Here is a 16,867-nt window from a genome sequence, read left to right on the forward strand (position 1 = left end):
CAGGGTATGCCAGGGGAGCTACTGATCTTTCATCTTCCTACTCTAATGTATTGTATTTGATTGGCCCTGCAGTGGTTGATTTGATACCTAATGTGTTGCTTTTGTGATTCATACTTGGATGTCTGGTGTGGGAAGAGGGATTATTTCCCCTCATATAGCTGTTTTATGTAATGTTTCTACCAGCAGAGTGACTCAAAATGGGGGCTTTCTTAAAAGAGATGTAAATCCTTCAGCTGCAGCCCCTTCTTTAAGGCTTGCTTTTTAATCGGTATGTTTGTAATTGTTCTCTGTTTAGAGCTAGCTGCACAGAGACCTTGAATATTAGCAGTTCCTACGTAAGCACAGAAGTAACTCCAAAGTCCCATTGAAAAACTAAGGGTTGTGATGTGCTTCCAATTCCTGTCATGTTTATAAGAGCTGGACCCAGTATGGTTCTGTCAGTGCAATTTTTTTGAGGTGCAGAACACATATGGAAGTAGCTGAGCAGACTTGACTGAGTGGGGCAGTGTTGCTACCCAAACGCAGGTTAAAAGTCAGCAATTGCGGATCTCTCTCTTAACTGAATCCCTCCCTGGCTGGTTAACATTCCCAGTTAGAACTTCTGGCCTCCTCTGAATTTTCTCACTGGCCTCTGCTGCATAGGGTGGTTTTGAATACAAGCGAGCCATTGTGGACTGCATCATCAGCATCATTGAGGAAAACTCTGAGAGCAAAGAGACTGGCCTGTCTCACCTGTGCGAGTTCATTGAGGACTGCGAGTTCACTGTTCTGGCCACCCGTATCCTTCATCTGCTGGGGCAGGAAGGGCCCAAGACCAATAATCCTTCAAAATACATTCGCTTCATCTACAACAGGGTCGTCTTGGAGCATGAGGAGGTCCGTGCAGGTAACGTGCTGGCCTAGAAAGATGCATGTCCTTCAAGGCTGAGTAAATTCTGTGACTGAACTTCAAGTAAAGGGTTTCTCAGTGGGCTAATCCACTTGCTTTTTACCTTCTGTGGAATGAGTTCAAATACGATTTGGCACTCAGCTTAGTCCCTAACAACCCTTTGTCCATAGTAAGGAAACTCCAACATCCCTTAGCAAGTGTGCTAATCTCCATGTAGAGGAATACACAGTGGGCAGGTTTTGATGTTTTGGTTGAGATGGATGGAGGAAGATTTGCTGGCACTTTGCTGCACTATGCCTGGCCCTGTGTTCTACATAAGAATGGGCACAGTGGGTCAGACCACTGGTCCATCTAGCCCAGTATCCTGTCTTCTGACAGTGGCTCGTGCCAGATGCTTCAGTGATTAGAACAGGGCAGTTTATCGAGTGATCCATCCCAGTCCCAGCTTCTAGTAGTTAGGGGCTTAGGGATCCCCAGAGCATGGGGTTGCATCCCTGAGCATCTTGCCTAATCATTGATATACCTATCCTTCATGAACTTATCTAATTCTTTTTTTAACCCTGTTATACTTTTGGCTTATACAACATCCCCTGGTAACAGGTTGGTTGTGCATTGTGTGATGAAGTACTTCCTTATGTTTGTTAAACCTGCTGCATGTTAATTTCATTAGGTGACCACTGGTTCTTATGTTACATGAAGGGGTAAATAACACGTCCCTATTCCCTTTCTCCACACCGTTCATAATTTTATAGACCTCTATCATGTCCCTCCTCAGTCATCTCCTTTAAAAGCTGAACAGTCTTGGTCTTTTTGATCTCTTCTCACAGTCATTTTAGTTGCCCTTCTTTATGCTTTTTCCAATTCTAATGTACATTTTTTTCAATGGATAGATCAGAACTGCATGCAGTATTCAAAGTATGGGCATAGCATGGATTTATATAGTGGCATTATGATATTTTCTCTCTTATGAGCCATTAGGAAAGGGATAGATAATAATATTAGCTTTTTGACAGCTGCTACACACTGAGCAGATGTTTCCAGAGAACTATCCATGATGACTCCAAGATCTTTCCTGAGTGATAACAGCTAATTTAGATCCCATCATTTTGTATGTATAGTTGGTATTATGATTTCCAATGTGCATTATTTTGCATTTATCACCATCGAATTTAATCTGCCATTTTGTTGCCCTTGCCCAGTTTTGTGAGATCCCTTTGTAACTCTTCACAGTCTGCTTTAGACTTAACTAACTTGAGTAATTTATATTGTCTGATTGGCAGGCTTCCTGCTTCTGATTAACTTGAAAAAACAAATTTGCTGTTAGTTTTGTCTTTTGTCTCTCAAACTGTTGCATTAAAGTAAGATCACAAAACAGAGGGAACTTCCAGCTGCTAACTTTGCCAGCTGATCCTGTTTTCCTGCTGTTGCTACAGGTGCAGTAAGTGCTCTGGCTAAATTTGGAGCCCAGAACGAGGATGTGTTACCCAGCATCTTAGTGTTATTGAAAAGGTGAGCTACATCATCTGCCCTCTGTCCCAGCAGACATTTCAGAGATTCTTCCTAAGAACTTTAAATGTTTGTCACACCTGGGATTTTCTTGACATACTGGAGCTCCTGACCCACCTGGTAGAATATAATGAGACCTCTGGACTTCCACAGTATTTTGGGTGCAGAGTCCTTGTCAGGGTTCCCTCCCCACTCTGAAATCTGGGGTACAGATATGGGGACCTGCATGAAAGACCCCCTAAGCTTATATTCCACCAGTTTAGGTTAAAAACTTCCCCAAGGCACAAATTCCTTTCCTTGTCCTTGGACGGTATTGCTGCCACCACCAAATGATTTAAACAAACATTCAGGAGGGGCCACTTGGAGCTTATCTCACCCAAAATATCCCCCAAGCCCCTTCACCCCCTTTCCTCGGGAAGCTTGAGAATAATATACCAACCAATAGGTTAACAAGGTGAGCATAGACCAGACCCTTGGGTTTTTTAGGACACTTAAAAGAAGAACTTTATTATAAAGAAAAAGTAAAAGAAGCACCTCTGTAAAATCAGGATGGAAGGTAATTTTACAGAGTAATAAAAGATTTAAAACACCGAGAATTCTCCTCTAGGCTCAACTTCAAAATTACAAAATAGGAATAAACCTCCCTCTTAGCATAGGGAAAATTCACAAGCTAAAACAAAAGATAATCTAATGCATTTCCTTGCTATTACTTACAATTTCTATCATTTTAGATGCATCATTTCAGTAGGAGCTGGATTACCTGCTTGGTCTCTCTTTGTCCAAGAGAGAACAAACAAAACCTTCCCCTCCCCCTCCCCAGATTTGAAAGTATCCTCTTTTTTATTGGTCCTTTTGGTCAGGTGCCAACCAGGTTATTTGAGTTTCTAACCCCTTACAGGTAAGGAGGGATTGATGCTACCCTTAGCTGTATGTTTATGACAGTCCTAGAGCCACTATTGGGTACACCTCTACCTCGATATAATGCTGTCCTCGGGAGCCAAAAAATCTTACTGTGTTATAGGTGAAACCACATTATATCGAACTTACTTTGATCCACCGGAGTGTGCAGCGCCCCCCCCTCCCCCCCCCCGAGCACTGCTTTACCGCGTTACATCCGAATTCGTATTATATCAGGTCGCGTTATATCGGGGTAGAGGTGTATATAGAACACTGCCTCCCATGACAGATTCTAATATTGCTGGTTTCAGAGTGGTAGCCATGTTAGTCTGTATCAGCAAAAAGAACGAGGAGTACTTGTGGCACCTTGGAGACTAACACATTTATTTGAGCATAAGCTTCCGTGAGCTGTTTTAGCCCATGAAAGCATATGCTCAAATAAAGTTGTTAGTCTTTAAATTGCCACAAGTGCTCCTCATTCAAATTCAGTAGCGTAGATCTAGGGTTTCGTGGGCTAAACTTCGGATACACGCAGTGGAGAATACAGTAGGAAGATACATATACACAGAGAACATGAAAAAATGGGTATTGCCATACTAACTATAATGAGAATAATCAATTAAGGTGGGCTATCATCAGCAGGAGGAAAAAAAACTTTTGTAGTGATAATCAGGATGGCCCATTTCCAACAGTTGACAAGAAGGAAAAAAAATTAGCATGGGGAAATTAGTTTTTACTTTGTGGAATGACGCATCCGCTCTCAGTCTTTATTCAAGCCTAATTTAATGGTGTCCAGTTTGCAAATTAATTCCAATTCTGCAGTTTCTCATTGGAGTCTGTTTTTGAAGTTTTTTTTTCCCAGAATGGCTGTCGGAAGGAGGCAAACTATTGATTGATTTATTGCCGTATTAGTATGATCACCAGTGCCACAACTTACCCTATTCTACAGCGCATATTTTCAGTTTCTGTAAGCCATCACGAAGTTAAATCAGTCATCTGCATACATTCACAATGCTCACAGCTGGGTTTTGTCTTGCCTTCAGGTGCGTGATGGATGATGATAATGAAGTGAGGGACAGAGCCACGTTCTACCTAAATGTCCTGGAGCAGAAGCAGAAAGCTCTCAATGCTGGCTACATCCTGAATGGTAATGTGGAGGCTTTTCAGAATAAAGCTGCATTTTTTTTACCGAAGGTCCCTAGGGAACAGACTGGTTCCTTGAACGTTCTTCAGACTGTCATAAATATGTCAATTGGCCTGTAATTGCATGAATGGTAAGGGCAGGGTAAAGACATTTGGTAGGTTACCTCTTGATGTGAAGGACACATGCATTTCTGCTGTCCTTTCCAAATCTGCTCATATGTATGCAGTAGCGTGGCTGACTTCTCAGGCTGCAGTGCAGTGATGGCTGTGCATCAGACACCCAGATTCAGGCCCTGAGGAAAGTGGTTACAACAGAATTGTCAAATGCATTCCAAATGTTTGCAGCTTACAGGTTTGCTCTGGGGATGATAATCATTTGCATAAATGTCCTCATAGTATTTTCAGAAATTCTGGATTCAGTATGTCCAGTGCATGAACACTGGGTACATATGCTTTCTACTACACTAGCCAATTAAGAAGAGCAGAGATGGAGATTTTAGTTGGACTCTGACTTAGTGGCTCACAGAGTTGGTGTTTGCTGTGACTTCAGTGATCTCCCTTCTTTCCTCAGGCTTGACAGTGTCCATCCCTGGCCTGGAGAGGGCGCTGCAGCAGTATACCCTGGAACCCTCTGAGAAACCCTTTGACCTGAAATCTGTTCCTTTGGCAACTGCTCCCATCACAGAACAAAGAACAGGTACCCATGAAATAACAGAGGGCACTCCTCTCCAGTATTAAAGCTGATTGCTTTCAACATCCCCTCAGGAGATGGAATGGATGGGACCTCATGGGCATCTTTATCTCCAGCTTGTGTGATGCTGTGCATTGTTAAGATCCATCTTGTTTGAATTTTGGGGTGTTTATTTTCTGTAAAATCCATGCTGGTAAATTCAGTTGCTCCCAGATTAGGATTCTGTTATAATCCTCCTGTTTATAATAGTAATCGCTCATAATCCTCATTGAAGCTACTGTTGTTCCAAAGCTATTTTGGAAGTAATGTTAGGATTTTGAGTACAATAGGATGCATTACTTGGACTGAGAGTAATGGAGTCTGTAGCAAGACAAAAAATGGGCTTCCTTCATATTTTGAAGGAGTCCCTATCAAGATGTTTTACGTATGTGAGCTAGTGAGCTTGTCAATTAATTTCTCTGGCTTCTGTCCCTGCAGAAAGTATTCCTGTCACTGTGGTCAAACAGCCAGAGAAGGTGGCAGCAACAAGGCAAGAAATATTCCAAGGTAAGCAGAATGTGGGGCATCTTTCATTAACCCTGTGTAGGCAGAAGAGGTGCGGACGTAGCGGTCATGTGATTTGTTGGGCCTGCCTAAATCCTGTAGTCTTTCACCATCTGAGTTTGCCCTCATGAAAGGGAAATAGACCGTTGTGCTTCAAGCCAACTTCTAACTAGTGGAGTAATGGTTCGGGGATCTTCTCCTGGGGGCAGGTTATCTCACAAGTGCCCACAGCAGTGTTTCTTGCCTATCTGCTGAAGTTTCTGATACTAGCCACTGATAGAATATGGGGACTAGATGCGCCATTAGACGTAACCAATATGGCAATTCCTGTGTTCCTTATCTGGAGGGAATTCCAAACTTGAAGGGCCAACAATGCTTCTGATTTTCAGGTTATATATGCAGCAGGAATGGTGAATGTGTGCACTCAATAACCGATCAATACCAGACCCAGGAGATTGGCTGATCTAAGCCTCTAATTCCTGTATGTGTGTGGTGTTTTGCTTTCTTTCGTGTCCCCCCTGCTCAAGCACACCCTGGGACCAAGTTTGGGGCCCTTCACTGCTCCTGTCAGTGTGGTCACACTCACCCTGAATCTATCCCTGTGCACAGTGTTGGATCAGTGATTTATTACAAAGATGAGCAGGATTTAATTGAGCTTTGAAATCTCTCTCTGTTCTGGGCACTTTCACTCATGATATTTGGGGCCCAGCTCTACCTTCAGGGCATACTCATGTCTGGCTCCTGCTTAGGTGGATGGCTGGGATGTCCATAGAAAGAATTTGGTGCTAGATTTTAATGTCCTAATTAATGTATTTAGTTGCTGGTAGCTCTTTGCTAAAACACTTTCAGATGACTTAACAAGTGCTTCTTAGAGCCTCTGAATGAGACCTGCTACCTGATACATGCGAGTTCTGAAAAAGAAACATTTCTTTCTGTTAACTCTGTTTTAGAGCAACTGGCAGCTATCCCAGAGTTCCGAGGGCTGGGCCCACTCTTCAAGTCCTCTCCAGAGCCTGTGGCTCTTACAGAATCTGAGACTGAGTATGTGATCCGTTGCACCAAGCATACATTTGTCAACCACATGGTGTTCCAGGTGCGTAGGCTGCTGCTACAGGGTTGTAAAAATAATCTCCTAATTGTTAATTACCCACTGGGCTGTTTCTTCCCAGTGGTGTGTCTTGTTTAGTTCACAATATGTAGCAGAGGTGAATGGTATTGAGACCGCTTCTTCCATACTCTGGGCCCAAGTAATTTGAATTTAACCTAAGGATGTGTGCATATTGTACATCTAAAGCATGTGCACAGTCACTAGGTGGTGCTGTTCTCATTCATAGTGTGTATGTGAGCGGTGCAGAGCTACTTTGTTTATGGGGTTGGACGGAAAGGTTCCTCAACCAGAGGTCTCGGAGTCAGGGTCAAGAAAGGGTGAAGCTTCCTTAATTTGACAGTGTGAGAAGGTTACAATAGAAAGACAGTCCAAGAGGAGAGAAGACTTATACTCATTTAAGCCATGAATAATGTATATACTCCCTCTGTATTACTTGGCTATGCCCCCAGCATGCTCCTACTATGTCTAAAAGACATTCTTTATGATGCATGTGCAACTTTTCACCTGGGCATCTGAGACTCCAAGTGGCCCAGGGCATGAGAAGTTTTGCAGCTAGTTAGTTTATGAAGAGTATGAATATTTTATGCTTACCTAACTCCTTTTACAGAGACTCTTAAAACTCTTTACAGAGACACACATTCATTATCTACATCCATTTTACACCCAGGTGAACACACACACACTTGCCTGAGGTCATATAATGAGTCAGTGGCAGAGCCTAAATAGAAGCCAGGTGTCCTGATTCCCTCTTCTCTGCTCTAGCCATTAGAAGGGCCACTCCAACTCAACTCTGAGATACTGCATTTGTATGAAATTGAGGAAGGAGAATGTAAGCTATATATGTGTCAATCTAGCCTTCCTTATATTGAAGATCTTAGAATACTTTCCCTGGGGAAGTAATGGAAAGCTGTCTTTCTGGAGACATTTAAAACTGCCCTGCACAAAGCACTAAGACACAATACTGCACTGAAAGAGAACAACTACCCTCTGATTCCTGTCAGGCCGAAGGCTAAGATCGAGCCACTGGGCCATTGTGTCTTTATTTTAAATTTCTTTTCCTATTAAATATTTACAGAGGTCTCTGCATTAATTGGGGTTTTTAACTTCTCAACTGAAAAAGTATAAATGCCAGCTTCTATGTGGTACATGTCTAATTCAGCCTTCACAGGAAGGTCCTTTGACTACACAAGTTGACATCCAGTAGAACAGAGTTTGTATTTAGGTAGCAGATATTGCAAAAGGGAGTTAGCGTTAAAAATCACACTGAGCAACTCCTCTGCCTGAAACACTATCTCCTATTATGTCCATTATTAATGGCTTCAAGCTGTTGCTTCCCTTTCCTTCCCTGTATAGTTTGATTGTACAAATACACTGAATGATCAGATCCTGGAAAACGTCACAGTACAGATGGAGCCGACAGAGGGGTATGAGGTCATTGGCTACATACCTGCCAAAAGCCTACTGTATAACCAGCCTGGTATCTGCTACACGCTGGTGGCACTGCCTGAAGAGGACCCCACTGCAGGTAAGCAGCTTGTCCTCGTAGATTGCCATTCCCCTCAAATAACCCAAACTGTATTCCCTATACCCTCTGCCCCATGTACAAGCCATTTACTATAGCTGGTAAATGAACACACCATCCAACAGCACCGAGTACAGTTTCTCTTCACTACTCTGTGGAATATAACCTCTCAAGGCTCCCCTCCTGGAAGAATTCCTCCCGCATCTTCTAGGTTAACTTGCTTCAGAGCATTTCAGAGTGAGGCTGTGCACAGCCCTTTGTCTCCCTTCTTTTCAGACCCTAGGAAGACTGCTTGGCGTGAATGTAACAATTACTGTGACACTGGCTACTGATGAGGTCTGTGGGGTGGGCCTGGGAGCTACATTTGGAGGGTCCCACACTACCAGAAGCTAAATTCCTTCTTGCCTAATCTTACCTCTTAAAAGTAGTTGTCTTTCCCCTGCAGCATAGGCCTGAGATACCCATTGCACTGGAAATGCCCTTACCAGTATCCTTAATGGATTTTATGACTGAAAGCTGAGATTGCTCAGGCAACTTGTAAAGAAAGGAAGGATGATCTGGTGGTGAGGGCACTAGCCTGGGACTCAGAAGACTGGGATTTAGTTCCCTGCTCTGCCACAGATATCACTTAGTCTCTCTGTGCTTCAGTTCTCCATGTGTGAAACTGGGATAATAATACTGCTCTGCCTCCCGAGGATGTTATGAGATGTTTGTAGTGCACTCAGTCACTATGGGAACGGGAGCCATGTAAGTACCTACAGTAGGTGGATTGAAGTTGGAATGCATAGTAGAATGGGTACAGCTGAGTCTCCAGCTCACTTATGACCTCACCAATCGGAAAGTGAAATGGGCTTTCTCCACGCTTCAGTCTTGGTTTTCTTTGTAGTAACACAACTGATGACTGCTATATCTCTTTTATTCTTCACTGGGTAATGTCTGTTTCATCTGAGAGAGTTCATCACTGCCTGCCTTAATTTGTAAAGAAGTTTTAATCAGCTGCTGTGTTGCAATGCAGAGGTGACATTTCAGTGGTAGTTGAAGTGACTCCTAGATAATATCTTGAGTATCTCGCAGGGGCAGAGAGGCTTATTTAATGAGCATTCCTAACATTATTTGAGATCCTCCCATGAAGAATAATATAACTTAATCTAAGGATCTCAGTGTTTTACAAACAATTCTCACAATCCCCTGTATCTATAATCATTTACTAAATCAAAATAAATAGAGTGTACACATTTCACATTTGGGAGACTGAAGCACAGAGAGGGGAAGTGACTTGTCCAAGTTCACACAGCAAGTCAGTGGCAGAACTGAGGATAGAACCCAGGACTCTTCCAGTCCCCTATTTTGAACACTGCACCATGCTCCTAATCTTGAAGAGAAATGCATGTGAGATGGTAACATGAGCCTTTCCTTTGCCACCCCTTTCCCCAGTGGCCTGTACATTCAGCTGCATGATGAAATTCACTGTCAAGGATTGTGACGTAAACACTGGTGAAATGGACGATGAGGGCTATGAGGATGAGTATGTGGTAAGGATCTGATAACTGGAGCTTCAGTAGGTCCAGGGGCTTTTGTTTCCCTTGTATTTTCTGTGCACTGATAGCCTGTTCCTCTGAAATGTAATCCGACCACAGAAGCTTTGGGCACTTTCTGTGAAGAGGGGTGTGGGGTTCCTCCCATGGAGAGACAGAAGTTGCTTGTCCTGAGTTTCCCCAGTCTCTGCAGCTTCTCTTCTGATTGTTGGGGCCAGAACACAAATTTAATGAAGCTCTGAGCTTCACAAGCTGTAAAATCTCAGCATGGAAAGATGGTTTACTCTGCCTAAGCTGGAGTACCTTCCTATGAGTACTCTTCATACACGTATCTACCTACACTGGACATCTGCCTTTAGGGAGGCGGTGGTGTCTCCCTCAGATTGGGTTGCCCTGGGTTAGCATGCATTGTCACACATCAGGAATGAAGGGTGTTGGCAAAGCTGTGTGGAAAAGCTGGCATGGTTCCTTCTCACACCTTGGGCAGCATGGGCAGCCCTCCTGTGAACTAGAACTCTCTGTTGGAGGGTAAATAAAGCTCCTTCTGTTCTTGAAAAAGTGCTTTTACTTTAAAAATAACCTGTCGGTGCTCAAAACAGGACAGTGGGCTCCACCAACGCAGCAAAGAATCCTGTGGCACCTTATAGACTAACAGACGTTTTGGAGCATGAGTTTTCATGAGTGAATACCCACTTCGTCGGATGCATGACTTTCCACCAACACAGTGTCTGCTTTAATGAATGGATGCTGTTTGGCCAGCTCTTGCACTGAATGAGTTTCACTTTATAGGCCAGAGTCTGAGTCTGGTACCAGGAAAATTCCATTGCTGGCCCTTGAGCCTGGAAGGGAACCTTGGCTCCTTCCTCTTGACAGTGAGATAAGGGCTGTATTAGGGTTCTGTGTAAGGGCTTCTGTCTGAGCCCATTGCTATATCCAGACAGAGCTTTTGAGCACAAAAACCAATCTTCATGCTGAGGTCTCGGTTGCTCATTGGGAGCGAAAAGTTACCTTGAACTTAGCCAGCGGCTTTGGTCGCTTCACACAGGGTGGCTTTGTTTGCCTTTTGGAGTAGATGATGTGATGTGTCTGAACCTTAACCTGTTCTGTTGACTCCTGTATTTCCCTGCCCCTTTCTCACCGGGCACTCATGAGTATCTGACTGTAGAAACTACTTGGCAGTACTAGTCAGCATGAGCTGTAGTAAGAGCCGGTGGAGCTTTGTCCAAGCAGAGGGAATAGAGAGGATTTTCCAAAAGACACTGCGCAGCTAGACCCTTCTCTGTACCAAGTTATACGAGACACTCATCTCTCTCTGCTACGGCACTTGAGAAATTTTAAGTAACAACCATAGTCCATCCATTAATTAAACTAGAATTATGAGGAGATTTTGATCATGATCCTTCAGAGGAGTGTTTCCAGGTGTATATGCACTGGAGAGATGGGCTTATCCAGTGAGGCAGGTTCCACCTCCCATAAATGTGGCCACAACAGCAGCTCAGCTCATTGAACATTCACTGGTGGATGGTATCAGGTATGATACTTCCTGAGAAGGTCTCAAATGTAGGCATATACCCTTCTCCATTATAGACTCCGATGTCAGTCCTTCTTGGACCTGGGGATCGCACTGTACATTATTGATCTCAGAAATGATGAGCTGGGATGCAGAATATAGAGAAGTTTCTCAGTATTCCAGAAATGTAAATCTTGCATTAGTCCAAGCCCCTGCCTCTATTTTGTTAAATTTTATTTTTGTGTTGTCCCTTCTTTTGATCTTTCTCAGACATTTTGATCTTTGGCACGTTGAAAGCTGTGCTCGGAATGGGAAATACCGTCATAAAACCCTGGGCATGGAAGAGCTGAAGGCTCTTCCAACTCCAGTACCCAATCAAAACAGATTGTACCAAAATATCATTGCTCAAATAAATCAGAAGGGAGGCAGGAAGCTAATTCTGAGAAAATCCATGATCAAAAGTAAATGTCACCATCTTTACTTGATTGCAGTGAGCCAAGTCTATAGCTTTCCCCCGACAATAACTATCTTATTTATGTAAAACTTTTTTTCCCTATCAGCTTGAAGACATTGAGGTGACAGTAGCTGATCACATCCAGAGGGTTCTGAAGCCAAACTTTGGCGCAGCCTGGGACGAGGTTGGTGATGAGTTTGAAAAGGAAGAGACCTTCACTTTATCCACCATTAAAACATTGGAAGGTAAGGACCCCCAGACCCCCACAGAACTCCTCGCATTTCCCTGCTTGCAAGAGGCAGAGTCTGAACTCTGGCCTTTTAGAGTATATCTGTCTGCACTGCAGCAGAGAGGTGTGATTCCCAGAACAAGTAGACAGACTCGCACTAGCTCAGCTCAGCTCAAGTTAGCATGCTAAAACTAGCAGTGTGGATGTTGCAGCACTAGTGGCGGCTTGGGCTAGCAGCCCAAGTCCAGGCCCACGTGCCCACATGAGTCTGAGCTTGGAAGGCTAGACCAAGCCCTGGCCACTGCTGCAACACCCATACTGCTATTTTTTGCACACTAGCTTGAGCTGAGCTAGTGAAAGTCTGGCTGCCCAGCACATTTCAGGAGCTTCTAACAAAGTAGCTCATGCACTCTCTCGTGAAAGTTTCCCACAATCCAGTAGTTAAAAAGTGTTCTTAAAATATAAAAGTCTGTTAGTTATATACTTAGTGGTATATGTAAAGGTGCATGTGTTGTATTAATCTGTTTATTTTAAAGTTCTAGGAGGAAATTGCCGCCAGTGAGGTTCCCCACTGTCTGCAATTTGGGGGGCGTGTCATAAACAGATAGCTAAGGGTTAATGTTCTTTTACCTGTAAAGGGTTAACAAAGGGAACCAAACACCTGACCAGACGACCAATCAGGAAACAAGACTTTTTCAGATCTGGGTGGAGGGAAGTTTTGGGTGTGAGTTCTTTGTTCTTTGTCTTGGTTCGGTGACCCTCTCGGCTCTGAGAGTGATCTTTCTATCTCCAGGCTTTCTAATCTTCTGTTTCCAAGTTGTAAGTACAAGGATAGTAAGACAATAGGTTTATATTGTTTTTTTGTATTTACATGTGTGTAGTTGCTGGAATGTTTTAAATTGTATTCTTTTTGGATAAGGCTGTTTATTCATTTTTTCTGTTAAGCAATTGACCCTGTATATTGTCACCTTAATACAGAAACCATTTTATGTCTTTTTCTTCCTTTTTATATAAAGCTTTCTTTTTAAGACCTGTGGATTTTTTTTTTAGTGGGGGCTCATGGGGATTGAGTCTGCAGCTCACCAGGGAATTGGTGGGAGGAAGAAGATAGGGGGGAAGAGAGAATCTCTTTGTGTTAGATTTACTAAGCCTGACTTTGCATACCCTCTGGGTGAGGGGAGAGAGAGATTGATCTCTCGGTACTTGTGTTTCAAGGACTTGAAGCAGGGAATCTCCTAGAGTACCCAGGGCAGGGAAATCTGGGAGGAGGTAAGGAGGGAGAAGGGAAATGGGTTATTTCCCTTTCTGGTGAGACTCAGGGCATCTGAGTCTTGGGATTCCCCAGGGAAGGTTTTGGGGAGACCAGAGTGAGCCAGACACTGGAATTCTGGCTGGTGGCAGCGATATCAGATCCAAGCTGGTAATTAAGTTTGAAGGTTTCATGCTAGCTTCTCATGTTCTGAACTCTAAGGTTCAGATCTGAGTAGGAGAGTTATGACAAGCGTAGATATACCCTTAGAGCTGTGGCTCCCTATGGTCTGCTTGAGGCTCAGTTAAGGTCTACGGTCCAATACAGACCTCTTTTTGAGTAAACTTGTGACGGGCCAAATTCATCTCTGGCGTAGGTTCATAGAATTGGATTTGTCCTGTTGTGCACAGTATTGGCCTTTCATGACAAAAAGCTACTTTTAATTTCAAAAGAAACCATGTTGGTTTGGTCATTGTTGTGATGGAAGCACATCCTAAATTCTGAGTATCCTGAGGGTACTGGGAATGCCGTATGGTGAGGAAGGGAGCACCCTGCAATGGTCTTGAGCAACACCCTTTTCAAGAAGCTGGAACATGGTTCAGCCTTTACTCTAGCTGTCCTTGCACAAGAGGAGAGAGGCTGCGTCTTAGGGCCCAACGGTAGGAAGGAGGAGTAAACCGTAGAGGTAATATGAAGCTAGGGAGAAGGGATCCTGAAATGACCTCTCGTTCTCATCCTCACACTCAGTTTATTTTATTTACTTATTTTAATTTTAAAGATTCTGTCTTTGCCTCTTCCAGAGCCCACTGAAGTCTGTTGAGGTGACAACTTCTGAGGGTACTTTCATATTGGGCCCTCATCATGCAGTTTGGTGTTGCTCCCTTTAATAGTCACTGCCTGATGGGGATTAGTCCTTAGTTTGCTGCCCCTTGTCTCTTCTCTTTGGCTATTTCTGTGCTGTCTTCCATGTCACCTCATGCATGGAATACCCTCCCTGAGCTAGTACTCGAAGCCACAACCCTCTCTTATTTGAAATCCCTCCTGAAGACCTGCGTCTCCTGCAAAGCCTGAAAGAAGCTCATTGTCTCCATCTTCATTTTGTCCACCGTTATCTCCTCAAATAAGTTATACCACTGCTGTGCACTAGCCTTGCTGAATTAGTGTGGAGTCATCTTGATGCTGTCCCTGTCCTCCTTCCTGCTCACCTTCATGTTACCCATGCACCCTTGTTGTGTCATGTACAAAATGTATTATTTATGATTTGTATTGCATTAGTCTCCAAAGATCTCTCTCAGAATCAGGGCCCCACTGAGCTGGGCCCTGTACGAACACATATGGAGGCACTCTCTGCTTGAAGAGCTACTTTGTAAGCCCCTTGGAGCAGAGACCACATCTCTTCTCTGTATTGGGAGGAGGGCCTTATTGTACCTTTGAACACTGTTAAAATAATGATATTAAATAAACCCATGAAACTGACCCTCTGTTATTTCTTTTAACAGAGGCAGTCAGTAATATTGTGAAGTTCCTGGGGATGCAGCCGTGCGAGCGTTCGGATAAAGTGCCAGACAACAAGAACTCTCACACGTTGTACCTGGCAGGTAAAGTGTTAGGATTCTCTGTTGGGATCTCTGCCCCACCTTATGTGGCACTCTTGGCAACTCTGGGGATTAGTCTGTTTTGAGACTGAACAGTAGTGCTCAGGATGTTAGCCCAACCAGTGCACAGCCTGTCACTCAGTTGCCACAGCCTCAGATAACATTCATTGGCCTGTTCCTCTTGTGCTCCCTATCCCTTCAAATTCAGGGCAGCTGATAATGTTGGGATCAGAAGAATTACTTGGGGATAGGGATAGGGATTAGGGACAAGCCCAATCCCTGGGATAGTTTGAATTGAGTTCAGAACCGGCCTGCATGATCTTCAGGGAGCTGTTAGCCCAACATTTGTGGGAGTTCCTGGATTTCCAGAAGGAGGTGAACTGAAGTATTCTATGGGAGATGCAAGGAGGACTTGAGCAACAACTGAATGTAATTCTAGATGTTAAACTAAGATGCACACTGGATGAGCAACTGATGGTGATATCAGAAATGTCTTGATCTTCTCCCCATTTGAGTCTAAAATATAAATTTAATTTGTGTGTCTGTGGGGTTTTGAAAGATTTATACTAGTGACTAACTCATCTGGGTACCTTAATGTGCTGCTGTGGGGTTTATAACTATCTAGCTGCATTGGGGATTTTTTTGGACTATGTTCAGCTGATGCTTTTTGGAGAGCAGACCTTGCTCCAGTCACATGAGTATCCTTAGAATTTGATGGATGAGCTAGTGGCATTCAAGCACTTTATTCTCTTTCTTCTCCTCGCTGTTCCAGGTGTGTTTCGGGGTGGCCATGATCTCTTGGTGCGTTCTCGTCTTGTCCTGACAGACACTGTAACAATGCAGGTCACAGCCCGCAGTGGAGAAGAGCTTCCTGTGGACATAATCATGGCCTCGGTTGGCTAAACTGTGTTTCTGAGACTGCACTCTGACATAAGGCCCATAAAGGGAGAATGTTCTTGGTTTCCCTCTGTTCTGGACACTGAATTGGAATCACAGTCACTTACTGCAGCTTTTTATCATTAGTAAAAACTAGGACAGTTATTTGGGTTTTTCTAAATAAAATTGTGGTGTTTTTTATGCCCTGACAGGAGGTTTTAGGAAGCATTCAGTTTCACTTAAATCTATAAACTCCTCTGAAGAATCAGCCCATTTAATACCAAGTTGCTGAACTCTGCAGTCTGGGGGTCCTGTGTTTCCAATGAAGCCTTATTTAACAATTCATATTATGGTAACACTATCAAACCCATTAAGTGGTCACTTGGAATCTGAAATTAGTGTGCTTTTAATTATCACTAATTTTGCTAGTATTTTTATGTCTTTAAAAGACTCTTAAAAACAGGACATGATAAATAAATAAAATTATAAAATTCCCTCTCCTGCAGGTATAGAACTTGGCTGCCTTCCACTGCTATCTTCATGGAAAATGACAGGCTGATCTCCCAGGGTACTTATCCCTCAACATAGTGGGTTGGGATTGGCTGGCTTGCAATTATATTCAGTCAAAAAATGGAAAATAAGTGCCTAGCTGTAGCTTTGCACAACCCTGTCACAAGGAAAGAGTCTGTGTAAAGTGCAAATCAATTAACACACTGTGTATAATTGGTTTGGCTGTTCACATTCCCCTAGTTATCAGTAACTGGTTTCTCAGTTGTTGTTAGATCCACCACTGAAAGCCTACTGTATAAGTGGTAGAGGATTATGTGATTTTTTTGGTGTGTAGTATCCTGAGGAAAAGTGACCAGTTAGATTTTTGAGTATGAAAGAAGCAATATGGTGATGTGTAACATCAGACAGTATGTAATATATCAACCAGAGCTATTGTCATTCCTCTCTGGAGACATCATTTTGGTTAGCTTATGAGTTTATGCCAGATAAGGGGAAAACAGGAGAAAAGTCTGTTTCTAGCACCTATAATTGATCTTTGTTCTACTCTGCCTGTATTTTTTTATGCAAAATGTCACCATATAATGTAACATTAAACAAAGTATTAAAAGAT

General features: G+C 43.3%; 1 protein-coding gene across 1 annotated transcript in view; it reads left to right on the top strand.

The window, feature by feature from the left end:
* LOC115654666 (coatomer subunit gamma-1) overlaps positions 1-16,867 on the top strand; it is a 35,837-nt gene extending 18,970 nt beyond the window's left edge. Inside the window, exons 14-24 of the mRNA XM_030569240.1 lie at positions 643-886; positions 2,323-2,398; positions 4,336-4,439; positions 5,007-5,132; positions 5,604-5,672; positions 6,620-6,762; positions 8,131-8,302; positions 9,734-9,831; positions 11,905-12,043; positions 14,776-14,874; positions 15,644-16,867. Of these exons, the coding sequence (XP_030425100.1) occupies positions 643-886; positions 2,323-2,398; positions 4,336-4,439; positions 5,007-5,132; positions 5,604-5,672; positions 6,620-6,762; positions 8,131-8,302; positions 9,734-9,831; positions 11,905-12,043; positions 14,776-14,874; positions 15,644-15,774 (1,401 nt within the window). The 3' untranslated portion in view covers positions 15,775-16,867. The remainder of the gene's footprint in view (positions 1-642; positions 887-2,322; positions 2,399-4,335; positions 4,440-5,006; positions 5,133-5,603; positions 5,673-6,619; positions 6,763-8,130; positions 8,303-9,733; positions 9,832-11,904; positions 12,044-14,775; positions 14,875-15,643) is intronic.

This window comes from Gopherus evgoodei, chromosome 7 (assembly GCF_007399415.2).
Source record: "Gopherus evgoodei ecotype Sinaloan lineage chromosome 7, rGopEvg1_v1.p, whole genome shotgun sequence".
In the NCBI taxonomy this organism is placed as follows: domain Eukaryota; kingdom Metazoa; phylum Chordata; order Testudines; family Testudinidae; genus Gopherus; species Gopherus evgoodei.